The sequence below is a fragment of the Drosophila eugracilis genome, unplaced genomic scaffold (assembly GCF_018153835.1).
Source record: "Drosophila eugracilis isolate 14026-0451.02 unplaced genomic scaffold, ASM1815383v1 contig_2167, whole genome shotgun sequence".
Lineage (NCBI taxonomy): Eukaryota > Metazoa > Arthropoda > Insecta > Diptera > Drosophilidae > Drosophila > Drosophila eugracilis.
Window position 1 is genome coordinate 1,789,590 of NW_024573052.1, and position 24,568 is coordinate 1,814,157.

Here is a 24,568-nt window from a genome sequence, read left to right on the forward strand (position 1 = left end):
TTGCCACACTTTTTGTGACCACCCCTCTCTCTCTTCTACTTCTACTTCTACTTCTACGCCCTTTTGAGTCACAAACAGAAGCAGAAACAGGACCAGTTCTGGTACAGATTCAGGACCAGGACCGGCTCGGTCATTGGGCTAAAGAGCGTATGTTTGTTCACAAAAGGATTAAGTTGGGTATTGCACACACCACCCATTGGGAGCTGCTCCTCCTTCTCCTCCTCCTGCCAGAAGTTCGAGTTGAATGGAGAAATGGCTTCATTTGCGCCCATGGTAATGATATGGTGGGCAAACCCACTTTAAACACGTATTTATGCTGCTCCTCTACACTGCTCAAAAAGGCAGCTCAAAACTGTGACTATTTCGGATAGATTTCTGTTCAAATTTAAGGCCGAAAAGCAGAGCTATTGAACTTTTTGTCGAGTGGACTTTGAGATGAATATAAAACCCATTTGACAGACTAAGTTCCGGCTGAAGGTATGGGCATTTCTGGGTACCTCTATTTGGGGTTTTTTTTTCCCCTTCCTTTCCTCCCCCTCAGAGGACGTCACATTTGATTTCATTTGGTTAAGTTGTGAACGGCTCAAGTTACCCAAAACTCGATTGGGCCAACTTTTTGCGGTCTAACGCCTCTGACATGGCTGATTCTCGACCATTTGGCAATTTGATTATTGCGGGTTAAAGGGGTGGTGGAAGGAGGATAAGGGTAAGGGGAAGTTTATTCAATTCAATTAAAGGCAGTCGATAAACGAATCCGATTTGCTTGGTTAATGCCCAAGCCATAAATCTACATTCTGTGGCGGCAATTAAAATTTATCTTTAATTGGCACGTGTTGGCCAGTTGGCCAATTGGCCTGGCCCAAAGACCTCCAACCCGCCAACTCTTAACTGGCTTCTTGAACTTTGCCAGAGTCTTATCGGGATTCGTAGCTGGGATCCTGCTGGTGTCCGGATCTCACCAAAGCGGCGTGGTGCTTGGCACACCTGCCGCTTAACTCCCCGAAAGGAGAACTTGCGATTACAACACACACACACACACACACATGGGCACACCTAATGGGGCTGCAAAAAGGAGCAAATTGTAATTCGGATTTAATTGCCTGTTAACACGCACCCGCGCATAGCGGGCATGACCGGTAACAGCTCGTAAAAAACGCGCAAGTAGAATGAAAAAGACAGACGCTGAGTTTGTGGGGGAGGAGAGAGAGAGAGCAGAAAAGGCAGCAAACCGAATCTTGGATACTCTTTACTTGCTGGATCATTAAAGATTCCATTAGCTGTATATTCCCCTTGAGGAAAAGGGTATTAGATGGCCAGCCTTTAGGCGTTAAGTTAAGTTTGAGTTAACACCAAAGGGAAAGGTAAAGGGAAACTGCTTGGCATAAAGTGAACAGAGCTCGTAATTTACCCAGTTTGAGATTTGAATTTTTTGGATTTTGGTTTAGGCACTCGACGGGGCTCAGCTTGACTTCACGCCTTTGGCAGACACAAATCAAAACTGGGCTGAGGAGCTCCCAAAAACTTTCGACCGATAAGCTGGCCGCGAATATAGTTTGTGCCACAAATGGTTGTTCTTTTGTGAAATGCTTTGAATTGCTATTAAATTTGCCTGAAACATTGAGGGTAGAGTAGGGTGGTAGGCTATGGCCGCAACGCAATAAGGATGGCAGGAACCACATCAACATCAAGGTCCCGCCGGATACACAACCGGATGGCTATAACTACATATTCGTTCAGATATACACAGATATATATATAAGAGTTTGTGGCAGAAAGGCTCGAGCCGGAACGAAAGAAGTGCTGAACTGTGCATAAAGCGCAGATAGACACGGAGATATGTGGCAACTGACATTCATTACGACATAAATTCGTTTAGTTGCTTGGACCCAAAGCCGTTCCTGGTACTAAGAACTAAGAACTGAGAACTGAGAACTGGGTACTGGTGGGTAGTGAGAACTTGGTGCAGGGACTGGGTGCTGGTGCTGGTACACTGGTGTCTGAGATACGGCAGATAAGACACAAATGCCGATGCCAATGTCGACAGCAACAATTTCTTGGCTCTGCCCAACTTGCCACACTGCAATGGGCCATTAAGTAAGTGCGTCCCAGGCACTGGAGTAGGGCGGGTGGAGGGAGGAGATGCAGGCTGAGTCGTAAGTTGCAACCCAGTAAGTCTGTTTGCATGCAAATAAATTAACCATATACCAGCCATTGCCACGCTGACATGGCCCGGCAACCTGTGCAAGGATGTGTGTAATTTAATAAGTTAATAAATGAATGAGGAGAAGGAGTAAGAAGATGGAGGAGTAGGAAGAGCAGGAGGCAACGCTATAAACTTGCAACGCAGGGAATTATGAAAGTTGCCTGCCAAAAGGCTGAGATGGAGATAGGCTGACTGGGCAGGCAGCACAGGTATAGGATGCCGTCAATGTGGTTAACCCCAGATCAATCTGACCAATTGATGCATGCCCCTTATGCCCCAACAACAACAATGAGGTGTTACTGGAAAGTGGCCAACACAAATCACTATCTGGGCGGGTCAGCAGCTTGCCTGACTGACTGATTGAATGTGAGTGAGTTGTGAGTCGAAGTCAGTGGAGCTCAAAAGGTGGCCAAAAGCCAAATCCGAACTTGCACATTGGGTCTGGGGCTGTGCAAGGTTAAAGGTGCTTCAACGGGCAAGGAACGACTGACTGTGCTGACTGCGCTGGCTGCTCTGGCTGTGCCACGTACGTCCTTAACGATGAAAACATTACACAGCTTTGCCTAATTGCCCACTTAAACGTCAGTTAAGGCATGCACCTAAAGATCCATACAACCCAGTCACCCTTCCTCCCACTCTCCCACACAGAGAATGCCATGAAAACGTGCACACACGCACACAGCTCGCTGTCAACACTGTTGCAACAACAATGAATTGAGCGTTTTATAAACAAATGAAACAATTAATTTGATTCCACTCTCCAGCCAAATCCTATTAACTGCAACGTAAAAGAAATGCTTTCACCCTGCCCCCCTTCGCCACTTAAGCATGTCTATATGTATGTATGTGTATGTATGTGTTTGTGTGAGGATATGAGAGTGTGAGTGTGAGTGTGTGTGTGTTGCTGCTGCCACTTTCATGCATACTTAATTTGTCAGCTTGGCGCAGGTTTACACCCATTTTAGATATCGTTAACTAACTAACTGTTGCGTCCGCCCTACGCCCTTCGCCCAGCGCCCTTGAGGGAGGACATTCTAGCCTCTGGCAAAGGGATGAAGAGATGGGGGAACGGATGGGTCTAGTCGGCGTTGGCCTGCTGAATTTATGGCCGCTCACATATGGCGCCGCAAGGTGTTTCCATTTAAATTTTAGGGCGGCTTAAGACAGCAGTTGAGTTATGCATTGAAATTTAAACTATGCATGTGCTCAGGGCTAAAAACGCACAAGCAAGGTGGCAAGGTGGCAAGGTGGCAAGGTGGGTGGCAAAAGGGGATGCCAAAGGACTCGCGAAAGTTACTTCCTAGCTGACAGTTTCGAGAGGAAGACCTCGTGTGTGTGTGTGTGCTTGTTAGTGTGGTAATTAGAAAATTTTATGTGATTACATAGCCACGTGTAAGGAGCGGCGTACCACGGGGCGGATGGTTGACAAAAAGAGCGACAGCAACGGCAACACGGCAATGGCAATGACGGTAGCCAATGAGTTGGGGGAAAAGTACAAAAGCGCCTATTAGAATATTAATAGAATACTAAATATAACGTCAAGTGTGTGCCGCCATCATACCCTGAAGTAGCCTGCTCAGTATGTTAGGACACCTTTGTCTAGATGGATCCCTGATAGAAGGGTTCTATGGAAGCAGGGAGCAGGTAGCAGGTGGCAGGGAGCTAGGACTAACCTTGAATCCATCTATCTATCCTAACCTAAAAGCAAAGACTAAGCTAAGCCTGTCTGGTTAGCTGCTGAGCTAGCCATTAGCCATTAATGTTGCATGAACAGCAGGATGCAGCAGCATCTCCAGTCGAAGCTTTTCAATTGAATTGACAAACGCGCGCGGCAAACTTCAGTGCTGGCAAAGCTTCTGTAAGCAAGGCAAGCAAGCTCGTTTCAGCTCAAAACAAGTTCTTGGCTCAGAGAATAACTCAATTTAGGGGGGGGCCCGAGGATTCGTCGTGTGCCATCGTCGATCTCGTCGGTAACTCCCACAACAACGATGACTACGTCGTCGACTGCGACGACTACGATAATAAGAACGAAGGCAAGACCACGACTATGACTACGACCACGATGACGACCACATCATTTGTACCGGCTGGGTGGGCAAGAAGACTGGTAGTCTTCTCCTCTGTCATCGTCACTTTGCCTGTGGCGGCGGAGTCTTTCGCTTAGACGCACCCACAAAGCACTTGCCACACTCTGCTTGGCTCTACTCTACTCAGCGCTACTCAGCTCTGGTCTACTCTACTCAGCTCTAGCCAAGTGGTGCTAGAAGGCGTTAACCAACGAGCACTCGGCTTGAGTTCTCGTTTTGAGCGCTTTGCTGGAAAAAGTGCGCACAATCCCGGCCGTCGAATTAAAAATCCGTATGTCCAACCAATTGCAGAGTCTCTGCAGGAGTTGTTGTTACTTTTGTTTTCCTGTTTTTTCTGTTTTTTCCAGCTTACAGCCAGCCAGCCATTGATTTCCGAATAGATTTAGTTAAGTTAGTTGGTTGGTTTTTTGTTTTACGCATGTATTTCTTTTCTTTTCTTTTTTTTTTTAGATATTATTTTGTGGTATTACAATATATGTGATATAAAGATTTCGTTCGTATTCCCCTTTATCTCCTATATATATATATATATATATATGTATATAAACATTATGTTCTTCCTAAATCGTGCTAAAAAAAATAAAAAAATCAACAACAAATTACAACTTAATGGCCCTTTAAAAGCATTTGCATTTGGTGTACATACATACAGATACATATACATTTATTTAGTTAGTTTTTAATATATATATTTATTTTGTTTATTTTTATATATATATATTTTCTATATATCTATATATATCAGTGCTCTCACACTTGACAAATTCAACGGCAATTTCATATTCAACTCTATTAATAATCATATTTTATACTCATATTCATATCCATAATGATATCTATATAGCCATAATGATATTCTTTTAATCGTATCTTTTACTCATATTCATATTCTGTATCTGTATCTGTATCTGTGATCATCTATAGGTATGTATGTATAGGTATAAATAGCTCTTTTGCGATTCATTGGATGATATTTCATTGTCTTCGTATTGTGTTTTGGTTTTTGGTTTTTGGTTTTGAATTTCGATTATTTCTGATCTTGATTATTATTATAAACATTTCTCTAGACTTTCCTTTCCATTGCGAGATTATTATCTACATGAGAATACAGTTACCAGTTTACAGTTTACAGTTTTAGAGTTACAGTTTACAGTTAGAGTTACGTGCTATTTCAGTTTACTAACAGATTGCTGCAGTTTGAGGGAGAGGAGGCAATGGCATAAGGGTTTCTTCTATGTTTTAGACAGTCTTATGTACAATATCTCTGGACTGCTTTGTGGGGAGGGGTAAGTGGTAATGGGAAATGGAAAAACTATAAGAAATACTTTCCTTCAGCCTAAGCTGGGACTTTAGAAGGGCTTTAAGTTCCCTTGATAAGGCAGGCTAGCTAAGAAATCTGTTTCTGACTTCCAACTTAGTTGAAGGGATTTAACGATCTACTTTCGTTTATGGTTTATGTACTTTCGCCTATATATATATATATGTATTTTACTCCTTTAGTTAGTTAGTTGCTTGGGTTGATATATAGATAGTATATGTCTATAGGGGGAGTGGGGGAGGGGGGTAAAGTGCCTAAGTCTCCGAATTGCCTTTTTCGTTATACTAAAACACAACATCCAAGTGTCTAAGAAGCTCTTGATTTTGTCCATCGAGTTTGAGTACAAATTCCCTCGAGAGTATGGTATGTTTAGGGCGGGGGTTTGGGCTATGAACGATTATGAACGCCGGATGTACGTTGTGTTTGCCATTAATTTTGGTTTCTATACCGTTTCTATGTTACAATTAGCAATGCCTGTGGTATGGTGTGGTGTGGTGTGGTGCATACATCTATCTATAGGTTATGATCTTGCTTAGCCTCCCTCCTCCTAGCCGGATCTATTGGATGTGAACGATGTGGACGATGTGGATGTGGCTGTGTGCCATCGTGCAGTGTCGTGCAATCATCTGCAGACCGTGGAATCATCACCAGCACATATTGAATGCGGAGCGGCTAGGAAGAGTTTGCCATTGGAGCAAGCGCAGAGCTGGAAGACGCGATGCATATGATCCCGGCTCTGGGCAGTGCCCAGAATGGGCGGCTGAGCCGTCCGCAGATTGGGCATGAGTATCTTTGAGGACTCCAGACGTAGCTGCAGGGGATAAAAAGAGCACATAGAAAGGAAGGGAATGGGTGACTTTGCTACTACTTTGCTGCTTTTTTCACAGGGAATCTACATATGGTAGGGCTGTAGGTAGAGATCTCTTTTAATCATACTTACGCTCCCATCGAGGGCTCGGAACTTGACGTCTTCAAGGGCAACGACTTCTATGCCTCCAGCCCGCGATTGCAAATTGATGTCCTTGGCCGCCGTCATCTCCAATTGGCGGGTTGGCGATTCGAGTCTGTAATTAAATCAGAACGAGAAATGCATTGCAATGCGTGGCGTGGCATGGCAACTTGGTTAGTCACTGAATGGGTACAGTTCACAGGTTGTCCCAGAATGGTAGTGGCCTGGCTGGACCACTCCCCCTCCTGTCTGCCTAATGAAACGGAAAGTCGCTCAATTGCGGCGGGAAATGCATGAATGGTGGGGGCCTTAAAAACATTGCAATTTCAATTTGAATGCCTGATATGACTTTGCGTTGACAACGCTTTCGGCTGTGGGCTCGTCAACTCAAATATTTCTCTGTGTGTGTGTGTTTGTGTGTGTATCTGTGTGTGTGTATCTCTGTGTTTGTGTGTGTGTATCTGGGCGCCAGACAATTTGTAATTTTCATGAACCAACAGGCAGCTATCACCAAATTTGTCAATGAAAATGTTATTACAAGCCGCCGATCCTGTTAATGGTATACATATGTATGTGTATGTGTACACAGAGGAGGCCCCTTTGGACTGTTTGGGCGCATAATGCCATCCAACTGCATGGCACCGCCATACCATAGCCCACTACCAATCCCAGTCCGATTCCCGGCGTTAGCCTGCCTGCCAAACAGGAAAAAAAAAGGTCTGACGGCCCCTTTAGCACTTTTTAATTCACTGCCAACGTTTGTGTACATTCTGACAAATGTGTATAAATATTTTCACTCCCCGCGTGAGCTCACTGAGCTGAATACCGACACCTTGTTGGGTGGGGGAACAGGTGGAAGTGCAAGTGCACCACCCACTTGACTGCCGTTTTTGTGAGCCGCCATGGGGGGAGAGTGCGCTGTTGTGCTGTTGTGTTGTTGTTTTTGTTACCGCAAAAGGTGACGTTGACAGAGGCGCACGCAGCAGCAGTGTTTGCTTTTAATTTTTTTTTTTTATTTCTCAGATTTCCCCCCAACCCAAGAACGACTAATATGCCACACAGAATGCCATGCCACATGGATGCTGTGCTGCTGCTGCTGCTGCTGCTGCTCTGTAAATTTATTATAGTCATTGAATTTCAACGCCGGACTGCAGTAGATTGGCTTTCGATTTCATTTACTTTAATTGGCCATGACTTTGGCATTCTGTGCGAGATCGTTTTGGCCCCCACCGAGTCAAGTCGCCAACTTCACTACTATCCTTACTACTTTCTACCTTATACCAACTTACCTTAACTCCCGTCCGGGCTCGGCCCGTACATGAGGTGTCTGAACGGACTCTCGAAAGACGGCACCGCCCTCGCCGTCGATCCGCAGGGCATGAGCTCCGATTGTGACTTCATTGCGGTTCACGGAGAAAAGGCTGCGTCCGTTGGTGTCGTTTATGCGAAAACCCGCGGACAGGCACTCGAACTTGTCGTGTCCCAGAAATAAATGATTCTCAATCATACCATTCGGGTCACGTGTATTGATTGAAAAATTACGTGATGATTCTGTTGATGTTGCGCCAAGGAATCGAAAAGGAAACAGGAATACAGATGCATTAGAAATGAGATAGAAATATAGAGATAGAGATAGAGAGAGAGCATATATAGGAAGTGTTTGCAAGGGAAAGGGGGAGGCTGAATTAATCCAAATGTTTGACAAATGTGGGTAACTTTAGCCCAGTAATTGCAATATAAATAAGTAAACGCTGCTGCTGCTAACTGGTTAAGATAGCACGTAACAAGACACCGGAAACGGAAATCAAATCTCCAAACTCTGCTCTTGCCGCCCGCCAGCTTTTGTCTAAACCTTGGACTTGGCCATCGCTCTTGGCTATCAACTATCAAACAGCCATCGCTGACAGCTGCCACCTGGTGGTGGTTCTTGGCGGTTCCTGCTGTTTCCTGCTGGTTCTCCGCCATAACCTATGACCCCACTCTACGGTTTCGTATCCCATTTGCCCATCTGCAATAGCACCAGCAACCAGCAACCAGTCACCACCCACTTCCGCGCACGTATCTGCGGTTGCTGTGCTGCTTATCGCTGCGGGAAATGCTCTGATGCTTTTCTCGGCTAGCATTTCCCTGTCGACACATGGACGAAGGTCCCTGGGAAATCGCATCAGTCTTCTTGCCTGGCCCTGCTTTCATATGGTTTATCTGTAATTGTACATCTTGCAGCTGGGGCTGCTAGGTAGGTAGCCAAACTCTGCTGGAGCGCAGCAACAGCCCCGATCTCATTTACTATCAACGCTTAGCGTCACTGATTTCTTGTGCTGCCCTGGCCAGCTTGCTGAACATTCTTGATATCTGTTGATTTATGTCTTGGACTGGCACCGGCACACATTTGTCCTCGTGCAACATCTATTTGCACCTGCCTATGGATATATATATATATCCACACACCTGTCCCATGAATGTTTAAGCTTGCCCTCGAACAAGGCAAGGGGGGGTGGGTAGAACAAATGGGTCTGCCAATGTTACTCGGAGGAGGCTGCATAATAGCGCGGCCAGCAGCGCAGTTCATTAAACATGCGCAGGATGATGCAGTGAATGGCTCAGTCATGGGATGATGGGTGTCCATGACTTTGACATTAGTCGAGGAAGTTTAACTGTAGCAATGTCCCTTGAAACCTAAGCGATGACCCATCATGGGGTGACCACGATCTGACCAACCGAACCGCCGAATGTGGGGGGGAAAACATGAAGTGTACAAATTTATGAAATGAATATTAATAGGCACAAGCCTAGCGCAGGCTGGCAGTGAGTGAATCTAAACGAGGGTTGCCTGTACGGTGTTTGTTTGCAGCTAATCGCTCGATAATGCCAGAGGCGTTCCACGGAAACGCAATTCACACTCACTCACTCACCTATCGAGATGGGCTGGCCGTGCCGCGAACGGATTGTAGATGCACGCAGCATGTCCATAATTATCGCTTGTCCCGACAACTGTATGCCACCGGGTACGATTTTCAGCTGACCCATGCCCTCCTGGAAGCGTTAATTGGACAGTTAGTGATGGGATGGATTGGTTGTGGGTGGTGGTTTATAAAGAGGGAGAAAGAGGGGTGTTTGGGTGCTTGCCATTACCGTTGAGAACTCCATCACTTTCAGTATCCAAAGGGTTAGAACCAGATTTGTGATGATGAGCAGCATTAGTAGCAATAGCAGAGTGTACAGGCACTTTTTACGCCAACCAATAAGGCCCAAATAGGTCTCAATACCGCCAACGAATCCGTTCACATTGGACCGTCCATTGGCACCGGCACTGCGTGGTGCTCCTCTCGCAACATTGGCATGGCCATGACCATGACCATGGCTAACAGTGGCTTTGCCCGTCGTTGCCGCTGTCACAGTGGTGGCAGTCATCGTGCTAGTGCCGCCGCCTCCAACTCCACCTCCAGTTCCGCCTGCTCCTTTAGAGCTTGGAGCTCCGTTACCGCTGCTGGCTCCGCCGGTGCAGCCAGTTGTCATTGAGCCAGGACGATGGCTGGTGGCTTTGTGCGGTCGCTTGGGCGTGGTGCCAACCGATAAACGCCGCGAGTTTTGGCCAAAGTCACTGATCTCACTGCCGCCAGCAGCCAACATTGCTGAGCTGCTGAACTGCCGCTAGTGGCTGCATGGGAAAGTCATGTCTGTCTGGTCTTTAAATATGGCCTGTAAGAAGAGAGAGAGATTGAGAAGGTTAGAAGGGGTCACTAAGGGGTAGTTAAAGTTACTGAAAAAAAGAGAGAGAAGGAAATCTAAGAAGATCGTATGACCATAAATCTGGTTTGCGAAAGGTGCTGCTTTATGAAGTCTGAACAGTGGACTCTGCCACACACACACGGGTGGCATTAAAATATGCAGCAGGCTGTGGCAGTTAGCCTTCAGTGGAGGCACTGCAACTGCAACTGTAAGTGCAACTACAGCAAATGCAGCCGTTGATGACTTTAGTGGCGTCAGCTGTTGGCGACTTCACACGTGCAGCTCTTCAATTATGCATGCCTGCAGCAACGGCAACTGCATTTACGAACTGCCGACTGCAGGTGAGTGTGTGAATGTGAATGTGAATCGGAATATATATATAAATATATATATATATATTCTGAATGAGAATGTGAGTGGGCGGGACATTTACATGCATGAAATGCATGTGGAAATGACGAGGGGAGAGCAGGCGGCAGGGGGTATTTATTAAACCATTCTGTCAAAAGAAATCATAATAAATAAAATAAAAAGTCATAAATGAATAAATTATAGACTTTTTGCTCGTGAGGCTCATAAATAAATAAATAAGCAATTCAAGAATAGCAAGTAAATTATTTTCCAGCCAATCTCGTGTCAAAGGTAATTACACTACCCTCTCGTTTGGCTTTAAAACAGAAAGGTTGAAAGTTCACTATACAGCGCAGGTCAAATTAGATCATGCTAGATCTATGAGTCTATTATTAGGATCGAAAGACCGCCCCCCCTTATCCACCCCATTAGCTTCTTCTTAAAAACCAATCCGCTCGAGTTATGAAATACATTTTCTGCTCGCTCAATAAAAATGTATAAATAAATATATAGATAGATAATTTGGTCGCTTTAGATATATATATCTTTGGCAAAGTATCTACGATCTAGTAGGTTATAGTATGAATGATGTTTCAGTGGCAAAACACTTTGCCTGCTCGAAGGCTGAAAAAAAAAGATTCCACCATGTGTACTGAGTAATTGCCCGTAAATATATTTTTTACGATCTGTACTCTTGTGGTCACCTTTGGGTAGATCTCTCTTCTAGTCTGTGACCCTGTATCAGTTTTAGTTTTTATTTTGTTTATGTTTATCATTATGTTTATATAGTCTGCCTGGGCCATTACTTCGATTGTTTACGGTTTCAGTTTTAGTGCATTCAAAGTGGCGAAGAGCATAGACCAGTGACCAGTGCTAGGCGGCTGATTATAAAAGCTATTTGGGTAAAGGATTTGAGATTGTGGTCTGGAATCTGGTAAATGTTAAGAAGCAAAGATGGGGAAAAGGGTTTTCCCTAAAAGAAAGACTTTACGCAGCCTGCAATTCAGTGGGTTAAACAGCAAAGTCGTCCCAGCTGCTAAGCAATTAACAGGAAACAGGAACAACAAACTCCACACTCTACAAATTGTGTTATTTATTTTAAAAGGTTTGACTCTGCTGGCAGTCTAGGCCCACTGGGTAGATGCACTCAGAGAAATGCCACACTTTCTGTAGTAAAAACTCTCTTAATAAGTTAATAAGCTTGTTAATTACCAATGAGAAGCAGTTTGTGCTCTATAAGAAAGTAGAAACTGGTTTAAAATTTATATATTAATAGCTTAAACTTTCTTTTTCTTCTCGTGTAATCATTTCCATTCCCCAGCCATGGCCAGTAATCTGAAAATTCAAACAGATTCCAAGCCGGATGAAGGCCAAGGATCGTGCTCTGAGAATTGTTCAAGGGAGCTGAAGGTGATTTAGTATCTGCAGACAGGCGGTGGGTTATAGCACGCACGCAAATGGAATCAGAAACGGAATCAGGGATCGGAAAAGTGGGTAGAGTGGGTAACTGGGAAACTGGGAGTTAAGGACAAAGTGCAACATGAACTCCGCTGGGCATAAGCATCACGTGCGGCACGTTATAGTAAAGTTGCCCCATACAGTTGGCCTTCTACTCTCGCTCTCGGTCTCTCTCTTAATTTTGTTACTACAACTTCTTCTTTTGCTTCTGCTGATGGTGCTGCTGCCACACGTTTTTATTGCAACTTGTGTCGTCACATCCATGCACATTTTCCCGTTTACATTGTGATATTCATGGGAAATGAGACTGCCCCCGTTGTGCGTCGTACCACGCAGGATGTGTTTGCGGACAGGATTTGAATTGGTTTTTTTCTGCCCCCGCCTTTGGTCCAAAGACCAACTCACAGATCATGACTGATATTGACAGACTGACTGGGCCATAAACATTCCGAGCTGGCACGAGTAGTTTGGCCAAAAACGAATGCAATTTAAGGCCAAATTCTGGTAGATTGGAGGAGATTGCCGTTCAACCGTTTACAAGAACCAACACTTGCTTTCAGCCGTTTATACAAAATGAACTCGTAAATGGAAAATATTGCATTGTCCTGCTATTAAGTTATCAACAAGGCCAGACATGGGACGGCAGGATGGACGCAGACATGACCGGGGACCCATATGCAGATGTGGTTTGGGGAGGGGTGAGGGCAAGGAAAGGGTTACGTTACGTTACGTTACTTTACTTTACTTTACATTACCAACTAGCAACTATCAACTAGTTGGGGGATGAGCAGGCTGGTGCCATGGCACGTTCCTGGTCCCAGACCCGGACCCTGAACCTAATACCCATACTGAGCCGTAGTCCCAGTCGGCGTCGTGGTTTCGGACATAATACTACTCCGTATTCCGACTCTAGCTTCTAGCTATGACTATGACTACGACTCCGGGACAGCAGTTTCATATATTTTGCAACCATTTCATGTTGTGTCTTCTCTGGGTGTGCGTGCGTGTGTTGGTGCAAAAGGTGGTTCGTTGTATGTAGTTGCCACACTTAATGGCGCTCGTACGTTTTGGCAGCAGCAGTGGCAGTGGCAGTGGCCGTAGCAGCCGTAGCAGCCGTAGCAGCAGCCACACTTGTGTCATTGTTGTACTCGCATGTATATTGTTATGTCCTTGTTGCCGCCTGCAGGACATTTTTATTCCAATCATGCGTAAGTGGCGTAAGGTCCATAAACCTTAAACTTTCCCAGCACCCATGAGGGGCTCGGGACCTAATAGGCAGGGGAGACCCTTTGCCGAGGAGGGTTTGGCCTGCCATTCATTGGCAAGGCTCCAGCTGTGCTGGCTTTTTGGCCTAACATGATTGTCGAGATTAAAAAGTGGTTAACATGCTGATTGATCATGCTTCTTTTTGAGGTAGCTGATCAACCTAAGACTTCAGCTTATTAGAAACTGAAACTATTCTTTAAGCCCAGCTAACTCAGAAGTTTACCCTAATCAAGATCATATACGTACTGTAACGTTTGAAGTTCTTAATGGCTTAGCTAAACGGGAATCTTTATGGATCTTTAATCTTTAATCTTTGATCTCTTTTCTGGTTTTCAATAAAAACACAAACACAAAAACACTCTCAAAGTCTGATCGCGACGACGCGCTGACCTTCACAATTTCAATCGCCAGCCATGAACGAAAGATCGCAGCACGTACGTCGTAAAAACACCACAGAAAAAAAAAAAGAAACGCACTCGAAAGTAATATTTTTGAAACACTTGAACTTGGAAAAACGCTTGGTGGAAAAGTGTCTCTCACAGAGTGTGTGTGTGTGTGTTGAAAAGCGCGCACGGTTACCGTCCTCTTTCACGGTTTCACAACAACTGACGGCAGAACCAGCCAGAATCATTTGCCGGAATTTTTGCAAGCAATTCGTTTCGTGAACGAGAATGGAAACGCGAACAAGAATGGGAACCATATAGCACACAGCCAGTAGCTGGCAGTAAAGCGGTTTCGGCTTCGTGTCCGCAAAGCTTTCACACGAGCGGCATAGCCGAATGGGTTTCACTCAAACATCGGTTGGCTGAGGACGGCCGTTTGGCAGTGCCCCCCCGAATACCCATCATTGAATCGTCCTCGTTCGGCACCACTCGAGTGGTTCGGCCCTCGAAGTTTGTTTACATTTTTGGGCCAAAGCGAAAGCAACACGTGGTCAGCGAAAGCCACGTGTTGCTGTCTTGGCCAAGAAAAAGAGATCTCTAGAGGAGAGCAGAAGGAGTTAGGAGGGTGCCAGTCTCGGGGTCTTAATTCGAAACCGGAACTTGATTAAAGTTTTGCCAGAAATTTGTAAATTATTTAGTGTGATGTGTGGAGGTTTCTGGTGGGTTTTTGATGCACTCGAAATAAGATTTTTTGGCTATAAGACTATATCTTTTGTGATAAAAGTTGGACTAGGAATGGATGTTAAATGTCTCTAAAGAAAACCTCTTCTTAGTCTTAGGCCTACTAACTAATATTTTTAGACTTTACTATCTTAAGAAGTTTCAAGTTTTTATTCCAAGTGTTTTCAAATGGGAAAGTCTCTGCCTTCTTTTGTCCTACAAAAAGACAACCCCCAGCTATTTGGAATCCCAATTTTATTCAACCCTTTCAACCCTTTGCTAGCACCGAAACCCATGCGTATTTATAAATTAAAAGCGTGTTCATCTTTGGCCAAAGTTCATAATTTTTGCGCCTTTATTGGGAGTACGTTGGCAGAAGGGGGCGGTAACTGCCAGCCAGCCTGCCTGCCTGCTTGCCTGCCACACACTGGGGCTCGCCTTTGTTTTTAAGCCAAGCTAAACTCTACACATTGGGTTGGGTCCAGGGTCCTTCTAATTGTCCTTGCCAACAGCTGCTGCTGCTGCTGCTGCAGGAAAAGGAAGTGGGTTAGGGCTGGGGTCGCTTCAGGTCAGATTCGGAGGGAGAGGAAAAGGAAGAGGGAGAGGGAGTGGGAGTGGGAGTGGGAGTGGGAGTGGGAGTGGTAGGTGAGCCTGCAATTGTTCCCCGGAGATCTGGGGAGCTCTGGGCGGGCGATCAAGGCAAGGCGCAAGTGTGCCCCTCATTTGCGGCTGCACTGGCATATAGCATGAAGATATATATAATATATATATAGTAGATATATATATACGAGGTGTGTTCAAAAAGTAAGGTGACTCTTCAAATTTCGCGAATTTCAAATTTTTCGATTATCGAAACCTTTTAGAAGTTATACGAGGTGTGTTCAAAAGTAAGGTGACTTTTCAAATTTCAAATTTTTCAAATTTTTCGATTATCTTCAGTTTTGGGAACAAGAAAAAGTCACATGGGGCCAAATCCGGTGAATATGGTGGCTGAGGCATTATTGTGGTGTTGTTTTTGGCCAAAAAATCCAAATCCTTTGATCCATATTTTTCGATAGCAAAAAATCGCCGAGCTCGCAAAATAACTTGTAACTTTACGCCTCTCACAACCAAACAAAAGAGGATGTTCCATTGAAACTTGGTACAGATGTTAGGGAAGAGTGTACCAATATAACAAAACAAAAAAATCGATAATCGAAAAATTTGAAATTCGCGAAATTTGAAGAGTCACCTTACTTTTTGAACACACCTCGTATAAGAAGTAAGAATTAGAAAAATGAACAAAAACCACCTGCCCCGCCCCGTTTGTCGTGGTGTTTGGTGTTGTTAAAAGCTGCGGCCACTTTTTGCAGCTGCTCGGCTGCTCGGCATGTGTGTGTGCCTAAAAGGCCATTGTAGTTCCTTTTCTGGCTAAAATTTAAGTTGCCCACCCAAAAACTCACTCCCCACCCACACACACACCCACACACACACTTTGCCATCCCGCACATGTTAATTGTGCTCCGGAACCAGGGCACGGGTTTTCTTGGTCCTAGCCTTTTGGCTGGTCTCGGAACAGTTGGCCTGCTCTGCCTTCTCCTCCTCCTCCTCCAGCAAGTCCTTTTCCTTTATGCATTTATAATATCTTAACTTGTTCTCAACTGGATTTGCCTCTTGAATTTGTCAGCAGCATGCTCGCCCTGTAAAAATAATGAGCCTCCTTTTTCTCATAAGTATGAAAGTGGCTCGAAAAAGTTGTCATTTGAATGCAGTCAAGCCGGAAGAGCTGAAAGTAATTAGAAGAGTCCAGTTGGGCATGTTAGTGGCAAGGGGTTTCGGCGGGTCCAACAGATCCACAGCGCTCACGTATGGAATACCAAAAGATATAATGAGCAATCTGGTTGGCTGATTGGACAGTTAGGAAAGCTATCGCGAAGGGTTGTGGTCGCAGGGCCAGGCCGCCCACCATGTCAATGGCAATTTATACAAATAAGGGGTAAGGAGGGGGAGGGAGTGGGAGTTTGTTTACCTGGTCTATGGACTATCTATCTACCTACCTACTAACTGTCCACAGGATACACGATGTTGCGGCTAGCATGGCTAGGCTAGGCAACTCTCCTCACCGAGTTGGGCAAACAATCATAAATAAAGCAAGCAATCAAACATGCTGTTGTACTCTGATTACCCTAATTTGTATGCCACAATTTGACACATGACAATTGACACTTAGTTACAATGGGGGGGAAGCCAACAACATGGGGCAACATGAGGCTATGCATGAGGCACTGCAGCCGCCGCACACCGCACAGCGCACATATTTGGCAATCATTTATTTTAGAGCCAATTGAATTTTAAGTAGTCAAACATGCATATGACATAAGTACGCAGCCACACACGCATGACAATGCACCCAGACACAACAGTCAAACACACACACACACACACACCCATGTATAGGTTGTGCAAACATTCGCATCCCGATGCATGTGTCCTGTCGATAAAAGGCTCCAAACTCTGGGCTTCAGAGCAGGAAGCCATCTGCCTCTTTTCTCTCTCTCTCTGTTTGTGCCCCAAAAAGTTGCCTGGCTGGCTGATCGCCCTTTCAAATCATGGCCATAAATATGACAACTTGAATTCATTGAATGGTTTCATTTCATTGTTCGTCGAGTGGGTGGGAAAATTAATTGGCCCAACTATTTGGCTTTAACAGCCACTAAACGCGGCCAAAAACCCACCCTCCCCTTCCCACTCCTCTCGCGTTGGCAGTGTCGTGCGAGTGTCATCGCAGATTAAAACTCAAAATTGATGGGGGCAATGTTTGCAGTTTTATTGTCATGGCCGTTGGACACGAAAGCAGAAGCCTTAATTCGATTTTCCCCCAAAAATTCCAACAGACAGGCACCTACTTTTTTGGGCACCTTCTCAGGGCGAATCGTAAAAGTTGGAAGGGTAGTTGCACTCGCTTAGGAACCTACCTTCCTCCCTATCTATACTCCTAGATACCTATATATATCGTCGTGGTCCATCAGTTGTTTCAATGCGAGATTCGCACTCGCAAAGTTATTGTTGTCGTCGCTTTGACAAAAGCTGCTCTCGGCTCTGGATGTGGATGTGAATGTTCTGATGGTGGATACTGGATCATCCCATCATCCTCATCATCATCATCATCATCACGTGGCGCGTTGGTCCCTCCATCCGGTTCCTGTGTTGCTCTTCCTGCCGCACAGCCGGTATCTGGCCAAGGGGCACAAAAAATCAAACGGTAGGGAGTAGTAGCTTGTCATCGGCATCGTGAAGTAGAAATACAGTGGAATGATGTCCTTGGTGTCATTCTTTTTCTACAGCGCTACACCTCCTGGCCTCCAAAGCCAAAGCGGGAGAGCCCATGAATAATTCCACTTCAATTCCACTTTGTATATTTCATTTTTGCAGTCAGTCAGTCAGTGCAGTCAGTTCAGTCAGTGCAGCATACATCACGGTGGCAGCAACAGCGTCAGCGACAGACGAAAAGGAGGCAAAGTAAGCCAAGGATGGGCCTGCTGATTGGCTTTGCTGATGGTTGACTGGCTGACTGGCTGGCTAGCTGACTGACTGACTGACTGACTAACTGACGACCGAGTTTGCTTTATCTCCTCTTATTAATTAATAACAATTCATAGGCCAATCCCACTTAGCAGAGCCAGTTAATCCCCTTTGCTCATAGAGGGGAGTATTTTGATTGGTAATCTGAAAGAGGTAAAGGTATCGCATAGTCGTTTTACTGTGACAGCCACACTCTGGCCTCTGTTTTGGTTTTGTTTATGCCATCTCTCTCTCTCTCTCTGCACTTAAATAAACTTTTGTGTCAAAATTTTATCAATTATTCAGTTAAAATGCATGGCAAATCCTGTTAAAACTGCACCAGAAGTGGCATCAACAATAACAGCATCGATGACAATGGCATCGACAGTGGGCACAGAAACCAAAAAAGGCCAAGAGGGGGGAGAAGAAACCATGTCACTGGCCACATATGGCCATTTGTCAATTGAATGATGGGGAATATGAATTTATGGCATTAAAATCTTTTGGTTTTTCGGCCGTTTGGGCCAAGTGAAAGCGAACATAAAAAGCAAAAAAAAAAAAACAAAAAGTAAAAAATCAGTAAAAACCGGAAAACAAAGAGTTGGTGTGAAAGCGGACAAAAGCTGACTAGGATCAGAAGGCCCGGCAAAAGCGGATTATTCGTGGAAAAAAGCAAACTGCAGCCCAGCAAAAAGAAATGGGGATCAAAGAGAAAACAATGCAAATACGAATATTCGACGATATGGCGAAATGGCATTGTTGCATACAAGTCAATTGAAAACACACACGACGATTGCCACATTTTCTGCTGTGCTGTTGAATGCCACCAAAAGCTGAGAGGGGAAGGTAGGGATAGGCAGAAAGAGAGCTGGAAACAAGAAGGTGTAAAAGAGCATTAGCCAGAGCAGTCTACTTACTTTACTCGATTTGTCACTCTTAAATTTTAAAGTTATACATCTAAGAACCTTGGTGTGTTACCTCTGATCAGCCTATATAGCCATATATCCGCGAGATGTAACCATCCATAGGGCAATTCGTCACGACGCTGTCATTACTTCTTCCCCCATACGTATCCAATAGAGCCCCTGTGTGTGGCAGCTTGGTGTGGGCGTAGAAGCTCTTGTCTAAGCGATTTTTGATTACACTTCCGACGGAAATTATCATATATCCTTCTACTTGAATAATTTTCATGGAAATACACGCGCGACAGACAGAGCGAGGTGAGACTGGGTCCGTCCCTAAAGCGTTCCTGGAATCCCAGATTCATAAAATCTGGCCTAGTGTGAGGATGTGAGGAAATGAGGTTGATGCAGTCCTGCCGCTGCAGCTTTGCAAACGAATGGTGAATGAGTGAGTAGTAGTCACTGTACTGAACCAAAGAAAAACGTTTTAAAATTCGATTTTTCCCCCCAAAAAAAAGAGAGAACTCTGTGAGAAAGGATGGCCAAGGCAGGGCAGGGCAGGGCGGCAGGGGCAGGGCAGCTAATCGTGAGGGAAAACCCAAGAGGAAACCCGACACTAATTAAAGGCATTTGTTGTAGCATTTTCATTCAATTAATTATTTCGACTATCAACGCTGTCAATCTTTTTATCTGGAAATCTGCCAGGCAGCAGCAGCAGCAGCCCCCCAACTTGGACTCAGACTCAGACTAAGAGTCAGACTCAGACCCAGATCCAAACTTGCAGCAGAACTTATTTGTTTTGGCAGTCAGCCGCTGGCAACCGGCAGGCGCTGGCGTCAAATAGCAAACAGGAACAGGAACGTTGCCCAGCCGCCAGCCGGTCAATGGAGCAAGAGCCAAAGCCAAGGAGCTAGGAAACTAAGAAGCCAAGCCAAGCCAAGTGCAGGGGAAATGCTTTGTTTAACGCTTCGCAATGCGTTTGCCTTGTCGTATCCTAGATACTACACCCTGCTCGCTGTCCATCAGCCGTCAGCCGTTTTTCCACAGTTACTGTTTTGCAAATTGCCTTTTGTTGTTCAAAAATCGGAGGCGAGTATGGGTCTGCGGATGGCCATCTTGGCATCTTGCTAACTGGCCAGCCAAGCCCACTTCTCGAGTGAAGAACAATCGCAGTCTGATTCGACAGTTTCGTTTCTTTAATAGAAATATAATATATATATAGCCGATATTAGAGGCTGTTTACTGACCAAAACTGCGGCGAGTCCCGTCCCAATGTCGCCCCATCCAGGCTGAATGGAGTTTGCCCCTTCAATGGGACACCCACCCACACACACACATACAGTCTAGATGCCAGTGACCTTTTTATGCAAATATATCCCTAAGGCACTGGGGCTAAGCAAGCATGTTATGTGAAAGCATATAAGCTGCTGTGACTGCTGTGGCCATGCCACAAAATGTTGCCAGTTAGCCGTCTCACGTTCGTTCGACCTTATCTAGTAGTCGTAATCTTTATCTCTCAACGTTCATGTCAATGGAATACCTGCCAAATCATGTACAGGACAATGTCCCTTTGTCTGACCCAAAAATTAAAGTTGAGGAGAAGGATTTTCTGGTTTCTGTTTTCTGGCTATTAAAGTTACTAAAAAGATACTTTGGCAGCAGCCTTGAAATATATATTCATTATAATCTGGCAACTTGATCGTTGGTACTGCGTGGCATGCCACAACAGCCATCAATGGAAAGCAATGAATGATCCCTGAGTGGCGAGAAGAAGAGAGAGAGGCTTTTGTTAGGATGTGTGGGTGGGTGGTGGTGCAGTGAATCGTGGCAGGACGCAGTGCCGTTGGACAAACGGCGGTGGCAGCGGCAGTGGCAGCGGCAGCGGCGCTATTGCAATCTAGATTTGAGATGGGAATCGTAAAACCGGAAATAAAACAGGAAAATTAAAAACGTACAAAAGGTGCAAAACAGAGAGGCGCGGCACGAAGGCGCCGCAGTGTGCGCAAACAGAGATGGGAAAAATGGCACACGGATAGACAGTCCGATTACCAGGTTGGGGTGGGGGGGTGGTTAGAGGGGGTAGTAGTTGGTGGCGACTACTCGATTCTAAGGGCTGGGCCAGCAAGGTAGTTAGGCAAACACACAAAGCTAAAGCTAAGCTAAAAAAAAAGAATAAACAACTCCGAGGGCAATATGTAAAATGAGAATTGCATTGAGAGAGGGTGGTGGGGGAGGGGGAGGGGGAAGGGCCTCGAACCGGGTCTTATTAAAGCCTATAGCCCCATGGGCAAGATGTCAAGTAGAAGGCCGCTTTAAGTCTGATGGAACACACCTTCCAGAGGTAGCTTGGATGATATTTGAATAGGTTTAGGTCGGCAGCATTCGATTGAATCACGACACGAATGGGTTTTGGGAGCAGGAGCAGAAGGTAGAGGAGGTAGAGGAGGTAGAGGAGCTAGAGGAGCTGCCAGAGCTAGTCCAAAGCACGCAATGATGCCATAAACAGAGAAGCAGGAAAGCCAACACAGAACGGCGGCAATATCTGGAAAGCGAACGTGGCAGGACCAACGCCAAACAGCAAACGCCAAAAATGGCACAATATTTCCACAGAGCGAGACAGAGAGAGTGAGAGAGAGGGAGAAAGAGAGGTAGAGAGGAGGAGAAAGCGAAAACAATTACTTAAAGCAATTCTTCCGAACCATTTGTACAAAATCCACAAATTAAGGCACTTGCCTGGCAGACAGCCGCAGTCTCACGTAGCGCAGGAGTAGGAAGGAGGAGGGATTTCGGGGTGTCATGACAGCTGTCGAATGTCGAATGCCCCCTTTTCCTCACCCCCCCCAACACTCTCCCAAAACTGCTGCTCATCTATCTGACATCCGACTGTTAGACGACTGTTGGCTAAAAGCCGTTAAATCGCGGTGCAGGAGCCACAAAGCCAATGCCGAAAGTAAAATCAAAGTCAATAACGAACAAGAGCCAAGGAAATGATGAAAATCAAGGGGCGCGGGAGGGGAGAAAACTGAAGAAAAAAAGAGAAAAGAGAAAAGAAATACAGCAATCAAATGCAATAAAACTCTGGGAAACCGAAACAGAAACAGGAACAAAAGCGAATTTAGCAAAAGGAAAAATCATTCGCTTTTTAAGATTTAAATATTGGGGAAAGGGAAAAGGGAAAACAACAAGTGGGTGGCACACAGATCGATCGAAGACTAGAAGAGGAGGCACTGCATTTGGGCTAGAAAAATGGCCAACATTCCGCAAGGAATTGGTCAGCATAAAGAATCAAACAACAAATATTGAATGAAGTTTTTAGCTGGGTTTTTAAGCTAATTTTGTGTTTTTGTGATAAAACTTTAATTAAGACTTGAAAAATCTTTTAAAAAATGAAAAAATCTAAAGGAAAATTCATGGGTTATCCATTTTATAAGCTTAAACTAGTGACATTCGATTATTATATCTTCCAAAATATACATTCTTAACTGATATTAAGAAACTTCAACTTAAGAAATTAACCCAAAAGTTGATCATTATGTTGAAATAAAAAAAAAGTAGCAAAAAATCCCAAAAAAAACTGCCACTCCATAGGCAGTCTCAGCCTGTGTTTTCCACTCAATTACCTATGCCAGTTTAAAAACTGGGAAAAGTTTTTCCCAACCGGCATTTGCTTTTCACCTAAAAGGCAAACTCCTGGCAAACCCAAGAAAGTTTCCTTCAATGTATTATTGTCCGCCGACGCCGCCTCACATTGATTCAAAACCGATTGTGTTTTTCCCACTGACATTCTAAGAATCGTTAGAAAGGCTGATGAGGATGTGGATGTGGCAAGCACCAAGCACCAAGGACTGGGGGAGTGCAGCAAGCCTTTGCTGCCAACATCTTGCTCATTTATTTATGACAATTTATGCGTCGGCAAGAGGAAACATCGCGAAAAAGCAAGAAAGGCGGCAAGAATCTTTATTCATTGATTATTTAACGACTTCTTAAGTGGTTTCCTAAGTACACAAAAAAAAACTCACCGCTTATGTGCGATTAAGCCAAAGAACTCGCAAGTAGTATTCAGCGTGTGTGTGTATGAGTGTGTGTGTAGAGGAGGGTGAGCGGGGGGGGTTTCGTCTAGGCCAAGTCAAAGTCAAAGTCAAAGTGAATTGATGAAGTGCCGAGGCAAAGTTTTACCGCATCACTGGGACAGTAGTACCTCGGACCAAGCGCCGAGCCTTTGTCGGTGGCAAGTAATGAGCAACTTAGTCAACGTCATTTGCTTTGCTGTTACTTGCTACCCGTTACGCATTTCCATGCAAACTTGCCACACGATAAGGCAAGAAATAATAAAAAGTAAGGAGGGGGGAAAAAGAAAAAAGGGAAGGAAAGAAAACGGAAAGGGAAAAGGGGATAAGGAAAAGGAGAAGAAAAAAGGTCAAAGCAACTAAGACGGGATAAACTGGACTGCTTAAGTCGCTCAAATAGCATACGGGCCAAGTTTGTGGTCCCTTTTCCTGGCCATCACAGTCGTTACTCCAAGACGATGATGAACTTAACCCAGTCAAACGGGGGAAAAGGCCACCACCACTAAGTATATATATTTGTGGGACAAAGGAAAACAAACCAAAGAGAGCTGCGGATAAAAACGTGTTCTACAAATGTCAAAACTTCAATGCTGAGGTCTTTTTTTTACAATATTATTCCATTGAGCGGGGAATCTATCAACCTACATTCTTTCTTGTCATTCTAACAACTGAACTGCCTCTTTTAAAGATACTAAACGTCCAGTAGGTAAGTCTCGCTAGATTGTGAGATGTTTTCGTACATTTTGATAAGGTTACCCCTTATAGAAAATGTGAAATTTTGTTAGTCCCGATTTTCTCCTAGCATGGTCAGGATTATGCCCATAACTAAGCAAATAATGGTCGAAATATGGAATGTTTTACATCGATGAACTGGTAATTTAAATCCCAGTCGAACTGCATTCGCACTTTAAAATGTCAAAATATAAAAATTTCTTGGGAAAAACCTTATGCTACCTCCTTACCCTTATCAAAAAAGCGTAATTTTTGGTTCAACCCGATTTTCACCTAAAAAAGATAGTATTCTTCTCATAACTCAGCCAATAATGGTCTGAATGTGGAATGTAATACCTCGTTGAGTTCGTAATTTGATTTCCAACAAAACTGCTTACCCACCTTAAAACGTAAAAATGTTCCCAGTTTTTGGAAATTTTGATGATGTTACCCCTTACAGAAAATTGAAAAAATAGTAAAAAAATTAAAGTTCCCAAAATCATCAAACGAATGATGAGGAAAGTTTGTGTCGGTCGTTAGCTGCTAAAAACAGTCTTTATCTTAGCTCTAAGCCTTGTTTTGACTGATTTATAGGTATAATTCCGATACAAAATATTGTCATTTTCTCTTAAAAGTCATAATCCTGATTCTTCCCTCAAAATCAGATTATTTTGTCTCAGATTTATTCTCATAGCAAAGTCAAACAAAGTCGGAACATGGAATGTCATATATCGTTGGAATCGTAATTGAAATTCCATTCGAGCTGCATTCACACTTAAAAATGTAAAATTTTAAACATTTTTCGGAAAAATCATGATGTTAACACTTATCGAAAATGCGAAATTGGGTTTATCCCGATTTTCACCTAACATTGATGGTATTCT

At 44.5% G+C, this 24,568-nt stretch overlaps 1 protein-coding gene across 2 annotated transcripts; it reads right to left on the reverse strand.

Annotated features, from left to right (window-relative positions):
• Positions 1–4,653: 4,653 nt before the first annotated feature.
• On the reverse strand, positions 4,654–13,949 carry LOC108102462 (delta-sarcoglycan). Of its 2 annotated transcripts, none has more exons than XM_017207472.2 (6): positions 13,752–13,949; positions 9,690–10,256; positions 9,470–9,590; positions 7,847–8,108; positions 6,549–6,672; positions 4,654–6,419 (listed from the first exon to the last, which is right to left on the reverse strand). In XM_017207472.2, the coding sequence occupies exons 2-6, from the start codon at positions 10,185–10,187 to the stop codon at positions 6,231–6,233; spliced, it is 1,194 nt and encodes a 397-aa protein (XP_017062961.1). In that variant the 5' UTR covers positions 10,188–10,256; positions 13,752–13,949; the 3' UTR covers positions 4,654–6,230. The 2 variants fall into 2 exon arrangements, with proteins under 2 accessions (XP_017062961.1, XP_017062960.1); XM_017207471.2 differs by having other exon boundaries at positions 13,608–13,949.
• Between the last annotated feature and the right edge of the window lie 10,619 nt (positions 13,950–24,568).